The 10790-nt window shown below is 39.7% G+C and overlaps 1 protein-coding gene across 1 annotated transcript in view; it reads right to left on the bottom strand.

The window, feature by feature from the left end:
* Positions 1–243: 243 nt before the first annotated feature.
* Positions 244–10790, bottom strand: part of TMCC3 (transmembrane and coiled-coil domain family 3) — a 185357-nt gene continuing 174810 nt past the window's right edge. The window contains exon 4 of the mRNA XM_044087643.1: positions 244–3236. Coding sequence (XP_043943578.1) covers positions 2934–3236 — 303 coding nt within the window. The 3' untranslated portion in view covers positions 244–2933. The remainder of the gene's footprint in view (positions 3237–10790) is intronic.

The raw sequence follows: 10790 nt of genomic DNA, 5'->3' as shown, positions 1-10790 counted from the left end.
CACCTCACAGCAAGAGGTTCTCCGGTTCAATTCTCGGCTGGGGTGCCTTCTGTGCGGAGTCTGCATGTCCCCCCTGTGGTCGTGTGGGTTTCCTCCGGGTGCTCCTGTTTCCTCCCACATCCCAAAGACATGCTGTAGGTGGATTGGACACTCTAAATTGGCCCTAGGTGTGAATGTGTGCATGTGTGTGCCTTCTGTGGAAGGCTGGGCACCGGGCTGGCAACTCAACACTATAAAACTCCACTGCCAATCATGAGGCGGACAGGAGATCCGCTGTGGCGACCCCTAACCTGGAAAAAGCCAAAAGAAGAAGGCACTTATGTTTCTCTTGTTGGAAGTATTATTTAATTCAAGGTTTTGTTACTTAACTGGTGTTTTAGTTTTGTATCCTAATATGTAGTGGTGTGTGTGTGTGTGTCTCTCACTCTAATGGCTCTTTTAATGTCATTTTACATTTTTTTTTCTAGGAAGTTATTACTGGATTTACTCCCCCTGGAACACATTGTTATCCATTCTAACTGTTGATTTAAATTCATGGTATAAATACATTTAATTACCAGGGATGTTTATAGCATCTCTGCAGTGCACATGCGCCAGTAGCTGTGTCTGTCAGACATTTAATTAATACAGAACTACCTATGACTAAACAACACATACATGAAACATTAAATACACCAAGCTGAATACACAAAAAGCATTACCTAAGACGCACTGTGCCTAGTTTACATTATCACTTAGGTGGCATTATCTGCTTAGTGTCATGACAACTGTGCTTTTGCAATGTGATACGTTTGGTACTTGTGTATCAGTAAGCCAAGCCCACATACCCACCTTACAGAAATGGAAACAGCACAGCTCTAAATATAACAGTCTTAACTACCTAAATAACTTGTTTAGACAACTCAAGCCGAATATACACCATGAGTAAGCAGCAAGGTACACACCTGAAATGGATTTTCACAGCTTATTGTGCAACTCAAAGTCACAGAAGCAGAGTTCAGAGTCACCCATAAAAACAGCAGTACAGTCCTAATGGACTTTATCAGGTCACCAGAAAATAATATAAACAAACTATTCTTACACAGATTGTCATAGCCATGGGTTCTTCTAATGACATCCAGCAACACGTCACAGATATAAAGAAATATTTATATTGAGGGTGACTGAACTTGCAAGACACACTTTCCAGCAAAGCTGCACACTTTTATTTATTAATGTAACTGACTGCGTTTACAGAAAAAAAATATCTGCAGATTGAAATGAAAATGAAAGAAAATGACTTTAAACTGAGACAGAAACATATGTGCAAGAGTGGATTCTGCAACTTCATTTGTAACTGTTCAGTTTTTATATGATTAAGAAATGTTCCAAGCTTTGGCCCCTCCCACTATTCAAACACATTTGTACTGAACAAGCCATCTAAGGAATACTTAACTGATAGTGTTGTTTGTTGAGCTCCTGTAAACATATGTATTAATTATATGTTAGGAACAGATTTGATACAATTTTTTTTCGCAGAACTGAAGCTCAGTAGGAAGAGAGCACTGGATTCCTGTTGCTACCTCTTGTCATCCCATACCATCAAACCATGCAAGCTCCAGACAGACTCAAACTCTACTGCTAGGCACATGCAAAGGAGACTCAGATATGGAAACACTATTTGACCTGTGTTTATCTTTCTGCACTGTGTGGCTGATAAAATAACATCTTTGTCATGGTCAGTTTTTTTTAAAAAGATTCCAGTTGTAAGACAATGGGCACATAAACAGCATCTCTATCCAAATGGCACAAACTAAAAAAAACAAAACAAACAAAAAAACACTACAGCAAAAAAAATGTCAATCAGTATATAAACACGGTTTGTTCTGTTGCACATTTTTAAGCCAGAGTGATAGTTTAGGCATTAGTTCACAAAATTAAATGTCCAGTCATTTAATATACATATACATTTTACCCCAAATCACAGAATGTGGTCATAATATATATCTCAGTAATGTTCACACCCACAACTGGAATGACCTGCATCCTACACAAGAATATAATTCACAGTCTTGAATTGAAAGTAACCTGGAAACACATTGCCAGTCAGGTGGCTAGCCTCCCAGGAATATACTTTATGAGACATTTATGTTTACTATTATAAAAATATGTTCAATAAAAAAAGTTTTTTTTACATAACTTGGTTAATAAAAACATTGCACATGCTTTCTGATCTTTAAGGAGAATTTTTGGCCACTTTACCTTCTAAGCAACACTCCTACTATGTAACCAGTATATATATATTACAGTACATGAGACATCTTCTGGGTAGCTAAGTTTAGGCTTGGGAGGATATGTGACTTTCAGAACATCCTTCTGTAACCTGAGGCAGAATGATCCATTACAAAAATTCTATCGCACTACAGAACTGAGTCTGGCAGTGAAATTGCATTAAAATGTGCTTTAACTACTCTACTTGCTAATTGTTACCCCAGACAAATATTACTCAAGACCACCTTCCCCAGACGGGATGTTTTTCTTAAAATTAATCCAAATGCAGTGGAAGTGCATCCACAAATGAATATGCAATAACCAAGGCTGACAGCTGGTTTGTACCTCTTTTGCGTCATCATCTTGATAATTTATTTATATTAGCTTACCAGGGTTGTGCACTGATCGATATTGACTAATTTTAGGCCCAGCCCAAGTAAACTTAAGAAACTGCTAATAGCAGGAAAAAAGTTACTCCATTTTAACAGATTTCTTTAGATGAATGTACTACAGAAGGGCACAAAATGTAATAGAATTCAACAGACAGTCTACATTTTATGCATTTGAAAACTGGTGGGCCTGTTTTTCTGTTGCATTTCGCTTTGGTGCTACTGCCAAAGATTCAGTCATTGAATTTCTTGTTGAGATCGTGTACTTTTGCAGACACTTTTTAAAGTTTTCATTCAGGTTGGAATGAACAGTTTTTCCAGAGCAAGCCAAATGTGATCCCAGTTCTTACAAAATATAGCAAAAAGAGTAACTGCAAAGAAAGTACAGATCACATGAAATCTGGTCTTCATCATTGGTGCTGTGAACTTAGCTATTGTAGAAACACAAACAAGGATAACAGTCACAAGTGCCAACAAGATGTTGATGCATTTCCCCAGAAGCACTTTGGCGTTGGCATTTTCCAGTTGGACCACCTGCTGCTGTTGTTGCTGGAGTTCAAGCTTTGCGATACGAGTCTGGCAAGTTTCCAGGGCTTCCTATGGAGGACAAAAAAAGAAAGTTATCGAGCCCAGGGTCTATCAGTGCTTCAGAAATATTTGTCTCCATGGACACCAGCTTATGTTAATCAATGTTTGCCCATGCCCAGCATGCTAAACTCTATGTATACGTGTTACATATAAATATATTCAAAATTATAGCTATAGCATGTCACTCAAATCATGAAAACAGGCACTATGCACAAGTTTGGCAATGATAGAAAGATAAGTTTATGCTTTTCTAATGTTTTGCATTTTGTACATAATATAACTTATAGTTATTAACTGCAAGCAGAATGATTACTACAAATTTAACAGTTTCAGTCATCAAGACTCAAGCAAGGCCATGGTTAACTGGATGGTCCAGGTGAGAAGGACATACTTCATTCTGTAAACATATAATAAATGAAAGACAAAAACAGAGTATATGACTTGAAGATGGCAATGTCAGGGGCAAATTGAAGGGAAACAGCTGGTGGAGAAGTACCAAGGGAAGCGGAGTGGAAGAGAACACAGGTAGCAGCTGTAAAGGAGATAATTCAAAGCTGACATAAGCAAGCACTACTTCACAGATGGTGGTTCAGTCCTGAAACACATTGCCAGAAGTATCTGCCATGTTGGTCAAGGAAGAAGATGAAATAAATGCACAGAGTGGGGCAGCTGCAACACTTGGTTGGAGTCAACAGACCACAGAGACCTGTGAATTATTTTATCAGAAGCACAACATGCCAGCATAAAAGGAAGGTTGTTTTCATCAGTGGTAGCCATAAATGAATAAAGCTGAAGGCAACATGACGGAATTAACAGAGCTGGTCAGCTACTTAAGCATTTCATATGGTAATAATCCAAACTCTAAGGTACAAGTTCTCTGCCTTACCCTTTAGATTATCCACCACACCAAGAGTGTCCACAAACTGTCTAGCTCACTGTAGGCTATAAGGTATCCATATTTTCCATATTTAGATGACTTGCTTATTTTGCAGAGCCTTTTTCAAACTGTCAGGGAATCTCTTTCTCTTGGGTGAGAGATCTCTTACAAAAGCCGAGATTCCAAGAGAACATTCAAAAGTCTTTCTGGACTCCTACTCAGAGGACTGTGTTTTCTGGGATGCTAGCTAGATACCACAATTCAGACACCTTTTCTTCCACAGGAAAAAATGCATCTATATCTACATCTTTTTCTAGGGTTTTTCACTCAGACTTTGTTTACTGGATGGGAAAATCTCAGGATTTTGGATGTCGAGACTGTTCATGAGAAATATACAGTGGTATCTGAAGTCCCTTTGGTCAACGCACCAACACTCCTTGTCTTTTCAGATCCCAGTGCTGGGGGTTGTCAGAACAGAAATCACTTTGTGGAGACAGTAACAGATCCCTAAATCCAAGTTTCCTCTTCTCCTTCCCTGTTCCAGTCAGTCCTCACATTGTTTTGGACTTTGCTTGAGGAACAGTTTCAGCAGGTATAAAACTGCAGGGGGTGTGGGACAGCAAAGACATAAATATAAAAGAAATGCTTGCCCTGATCAAGGCACTCAACTCTCTGAATCATCTTTGGTCCCTGGGACCTCTTCAGGTTGTTGCAGAAAATGTACCACATTCATTTGGTACAATAACAATCAAGGGAGAACCTGATCATACCCCCTTACAAATTATCCATGTTAGCTTGGGATATAGCTTCCCAGCACAGTCTCAGTCAACAGGCATCCTACATACTGTCAGAGTAAAACTGTGGCAGATAAGTTGAGCAGGAGCAAGGCAGACCCTCATGAATGGAAACTAGATTAGAAGGTCTTCAAAGATTTGACCCATCTATGGGGAGTTCCTCAAGTAGACTTTTTTCCCTCTTCTCTGAGCAATCAGCTGGCAAGATTCTGCTCCAGGACTCCATGGAAGAAAGCCTGGAAGACAGATGCCTTTTCTTTTCCCTGGACAAGAATGTTCCTGCGCATGGTTTTCTACCCCTTTCACTAATATTCACGGTACTTTTGAAGAGTCAGAAGGAATCCCTTAAGATCATTGTGGTGACTCCCTTTTGGGCCAGGCAACCATGGTTCTCCCTTTTGGAAATAGCCAGAGAAGATCACCACAAGCTTCCTCACAGACTGGATCTACTCACACAAGAACAGGGGTGTTAGATATGCCTCAACACCAATCAGCTTCAACTGACTGCCTGAATAATAAGGTTTTAATTCCCTTTAGGTACCTGTTTACTGAGGATGTCCAGCAGGTACTAATGGAGACAAGAAAGCCTGCTGCTAGAAAATCACATGCTAGCAAATGGAAAAGGTTTTCTAGTTGGTGCTAATAACATAACTGGCAGCCATTCAGGGCTAGTTGTTATCTGGTTTTACAATATTTGTGTGAGTTTACTATCCTATGGTCTTTCTTACTCTTCTATCAAGGTTCATTTAGCCACCATTTCAGCATGTCTGACCAGGGGTCCTCCTCTTTCAATGCATTTTCATGTCAAAAAAGTTTTTTGGAAGGAGTTTTGTATAACAGGCATCCAAAAAAACTGATAGCTTCTCCAACTTAAAATTAAGATCTCAAGGAGGGGCTAACACGTGCTCCATTTGAACTAACTAACCTGGTTGACCTGAAGTTCTTAACATGGAAAACATTTTTCATTGATTGCTCTGACCTCTGCAAGAAATGTATCTGAGTTGTAAGCTCTTATGGTGAGCCAACCCTATCTCCTTTCCACAGGAACATGGCTTCTTTGAGAACTAATCCTTCTTTTAAAAATCACTATATGCTCGATTCCCTCTCCTAGTCTAGATTAGGCTTTGCAAGGACCATTCTCCAGGGGCTCCTGGACTCTTCTCCTTCCACCTCCCAAATGTAGTTAACTAGGGTAATCTACCCATAAAGTTACGGCTGTTGCAGCAGAGATGAATATGATGTGAAAGTAAACTTACCATAACAGTAGATGCTCAAAGGATCACTGCTGCAGTAGCTAATCCAACCCCTTGTTTTTTGGTGCCTTGTTTATGTCAGGGTGTGGTTGCTTTATTTCTTTTCTTTTTTTTTGTTGTTTTTCATAGCATTGCCCTCTCAGGGTCAGCCTCCCTCTCTCTCTGCTGTCAGGAAAGCTCTAAAGGACATGGCTCCCAAACTTGTCTTTTAGTCAGCTCAGCTTGAGTTGCCCGACAGTTTGCCCACATGGAAAGCACCCTGAAGCTTTGGAAGATGGCTGCCTGTTTTATTCTTGGCAGGATATAACCACATAGCTGAGGTTATATTTGAACATCTACTGTTATGGTAAGTTTACTTTCACAACTGTACTTTATGCAGTACTCTTCTGCTAAAAAGAAATAATTTTTATTGCACCTTCTTCACCTAAATAAAACCAGATATAAAACAAACACAAACTCTAGAGACTCAGACCTTTTACTACCATGCCAGGGGATTTGATACATAACTAACTCAATCCATTCCCTCTTTCTAGAAGAGGTGCCCTGACATTGCAGAGTACTTCCTTAGCTAACTTTAAAACTGGTCTGGATGAATGGATGGGTGATAACAAACTTTTACCTAGGATATGTAGAAAAAATCTGCTTAATGGGGAACACTGTTAGTCTCCCAGCAATACTGGGTGATATGGCTGAACTTCTTGATGGTCTACTTGGCCATAAGCTTAGTAAGAACCTACAAAGCTAAGCCTAATGAGACTGAGAAAGAGTCACCACATGTCAAACCATAACTTTGATACAGAAAATGGTATCTTGCTTTCCTATCCACTGATAATCAAATATTTATGATATACAACCATGGAGGCAGAGAATGTAACCCATTCAGGATGTTTTTGCAATGTTTTCTTAATTAAACCAATTATTATGAGGAAAAGTATCAGTGTTTAAACAAAAGGGCTTCTAACATATATAAATATTAAAACTGGATGTTGAAGGTGTATTATTGCTTGTAAGTGATGATGTTCTATATGTCACTGTAAACCTCTCAGGTGCAACAAACATAATATGCAGGTGATTCTTAGATTTAGCATAATAATCTCTCCTTTGATAATCTCATTGCCAAAGTGGTTAGAAAATCCTTCTATGTGGCCCACCTAATCACAAAAGGGTTCGTATCCAGATCAAAAGTGGTCATTGTGCCCCTCTACTCATCAGACCCATCATAGAGTACAATGTCCCATTTAGGAAGTACCTTACAAGACACCTGCAACAGCTGGAAAGACCACAGATGTACCTCACTAAGAGGATTATTGGCCTCAAACGAATGCCCTATGCAGCTCAACTGAAGAAACTTCAGCTGTACTTGGTTGCATACCGCCTACTCAGAGGTGATCTCTACCTGACATACAAGGCCATGTCCAACCCAGAATTGATGGACATTTTCCACCTAAAGAAAACCATATCCCCTAGAGCCACATGCTCTAGGGATCTAAACCTCACTACAACAATAAATAGGACGTGCCGGAGGGATAGATTCCTGTCCCAGAGACTTCACATGTTTTGGAACAAGATTCCAATCTACATTAGGTAGAGCTTCTCGCTAACACTCAAGAGAAACCTTGATGAGTGGATGGAAAACAGAAAGTTTTCCCCGGGGATTACTTTGGTGTCTCTGCTGGACAGAGGCACAGGGAACTAATCTATGGGGGCGGCGAAAGCCAACACATTCCAGCTAGGCTTATAAATGCCTTCGGGCAGATAGCCTAGTACCTACCTATGAACCTAAAGGGAGCATCAAGCAGCCTGTAAATGGGGTTGTATTGAAAAACAGGAACTGTGCCAATGAAGCAGACATGCTGGCTGGTCTGTGATCCAACTGAGGGGAACTTCCATAATAACATCTGACAGGACATCTCATGCCTTGAAATTAGTGGTCCCTGTGTTTTGGTAAGTGACTCTAAAACAAGAAGCTCTTTAAGGTTGTTTTAGCAGAGAAAATGAAGTGGAGAGTCTGGCTCATCAGAGAGCTACAATAAGCAGGATACAGATAAAGCTGCACAAGTATCATGTAAATAAACAGGAACAAAAAACAGATAAAAAAATGTACAAATGGGCAATCAGATGAATACATTACAGTGATGATACCTGTTCAAGTATGGTGCATTTTTAGAAAAGGCAAGAGACTACAAGGAGAGCAATAATAAGAAAGAAAAGTCACAGTGGATGGTTTCATGGTCGAGACAATCAGCAAAATGGGGAGAAGGTATTCTGCTGGCATGCAAATGTGCAGGAATAATTACTTTAACCCATTTACTGCTCCAGCACTGCTGCTGATAAGGTGTTAAATTTTTCACTTCTGGGTTAGGGCTGACTCATCAGCCCATAGAAGTACTTTGGAAAAGCAATTTAAACATGCTAAAACATGCTTTAACTGGGAAACTAAAAGCAGTGATATACATGGTTTCTCAAGTAAATGTATTTTTAATACTTTAAACTCTGGTGACCACATTTCATTTAGTAACACCAGAGTCATCGCTGGCTCATCTAGTGGCCTGGTGTCATTCTTCAAACTGGTGGTCTTCAAGTTGAGGAACAAAATAAAAGGTGATTCCTCCATTTCTTGCTAGTTCTCCTAACCTCTGAAGCAAGTTAGGTCCTGTTTGTGCAGTCCTCTAAGTTGAGCAGAAAAAAAGGTCCCTTCCCTGAGCTAGCATTCCATCTCTCATCTGTCTACAAAGGAGTGCCAGTATGCCCCCCTCAACAATGAGCTGAGGAGAAAAAAAATGGCTTTTCTACTTTTAAAAAAGCAGCAATTTACACCACACATGAATCACTGAAACAAGAGCTTCAGTCCTGATAGCAAATTTATTTGTTTTTAGAGTAACGAAATACATTTCTTCTTTGCTATAAAAAATGACAGAATGCCAGTATGAAAATAAATGGCAGTTCTGCAGTACTGCTATTCACTGCCCCTTTGCCCCACCTTAGCTACACTTCTGAGTAGCATTATTACACTTAACAGACTGTTGGGTGCCTGTTACTTGCTGCACGTAACTCTGCATGTCCGCATAGCCACTGGTCTATTGGAGGTGGTGGTGGTGGTGGTGGTGGGGGGCAGCACATCTCCTTGCATTGATTTCCCTAATGAGTTAAAAACGTAGAAAGATTCTTCTTGGAGTGATCACAAAACAGCTCGAGTTATGTAAGTAGCAAGGGTGGTAAGATGTGGCAGGAACAGTCCTGCCCCAATATTAGGGGGTGCAGAAACAAATTTCCTCCTCGAAAATATTTTCGCAATGTTTTAAGTACTTTTGAATTTTAATATTTTTACTTAAGGCTTAAGTTTTGTGCGCATTTCTAAGTGTTCATTACTTATTGATCATATTTTTGCTATGCAGTGAAAAAAATATTGTAGTTAAACCAGAAAACACAATACAAAAATGAAGCTTCAACTGTGTGCAGTAGATAAAACAACAGATTCAACAAGCAAGCAAAAATGCCTGATAGGGTGGGTGAGTAAAGGAAAGTTACTGTACAGAGTATGACAATATGCTGATATGTAGCAAGTATCAGTGGTTTCTGAATGATGATTGCATATTTCTACTGTCAGTTAAGAATATCAATTAGAGCTGGAAGTAATTTTCAGAAGGTATCATGAGACACTAATCTCTATTTTGTTCTGATAACATCTTTAGTTCTGCCATGTTAGTTAGATTAGATTAGACTTCACAATCAATCAACAACAATCAATTCTCAATCAGGTTGCCAATCTATTTTGAACAATAAAAGTCTTGCCTTAAAATGCTTTTGTTTCTTAGTGGGTTTACTAATGACGAACAATAATAAGGAATTTCTTAACACTCCTCACCCGCTGCCCATGCCCCCCCAACACACTCACACACACAACCTGTTGCCTCCCCATCCTAGCTTACCTAGGCCATCCAGATTAATTTCTTCTTAATATTTTCCCAGTTTGTCTTACTAGTCAGTTTTTCCTGCATTTATTCATTCACTCATTCAACATATTTTAAGCAGGCAAGACTGCTTTTTGATAACAGTATAGAAAGCATCTGCATTAAGATGGGGTCTAGGGGGCACACATGCGAGCGCGTGCGCAGAGACACACACACACACACACACACACACACACACACACACACACACACACACACACACACACACACACACACGTCTCCTTACTTTTAGCCACAAAAGACAGCCACCTTCAATGTACTTTGATGCGACACTCAAACTGAAAAAAAAACAAAGAACAAATATAACATAATTGCTGTTATTCATACATAACAATAATGCTTATTTTCCCATCCCCAAATGTAAGCATCTCATATCTGATTTTGAGTTAAATGAAAAAATTGCAGTAATGTTTCCATCTTACTTTTAGACAGTACACTACTCCCTGTACAAGCTTAGTTACTTCTTATGCAACCCTCTGGGGTTTGGGAGGAAAGTTAAAAGAAATAATGACTTCATCCACAGCTCGCTACATAAGCTACAACAACTTTCTGTGCATCTCTCTGAGCAGGGTTGGTTTTACACTAGGTGGGGTTCAGGGCAGAAGCCACTAGTAAGCCCATGTCAAAATCCACTTACACAGCCTTGGTGTTGTGGGGGCCACCAGATG

This window comes from Protopterus annectens, chromosome 11.part0 (genome assembly GCF_019279795.1).
Source record: "Protopterus annectens isolate FY-2018-M chromosome 11.part0, PAN1.0, whole genome shotgun sequence".
In the NCBI taxonomy this organism is placed as follows: Eukaryota; Metazoa; Chordata; order Ceratodontiformes; family Protopteridae; genus Protopterus; species Protopterus annectens.
Note: the sequence above shows the minus strand (reverse complement) of the source record. Positions and strands in the feature narration are given on the sequence as shown.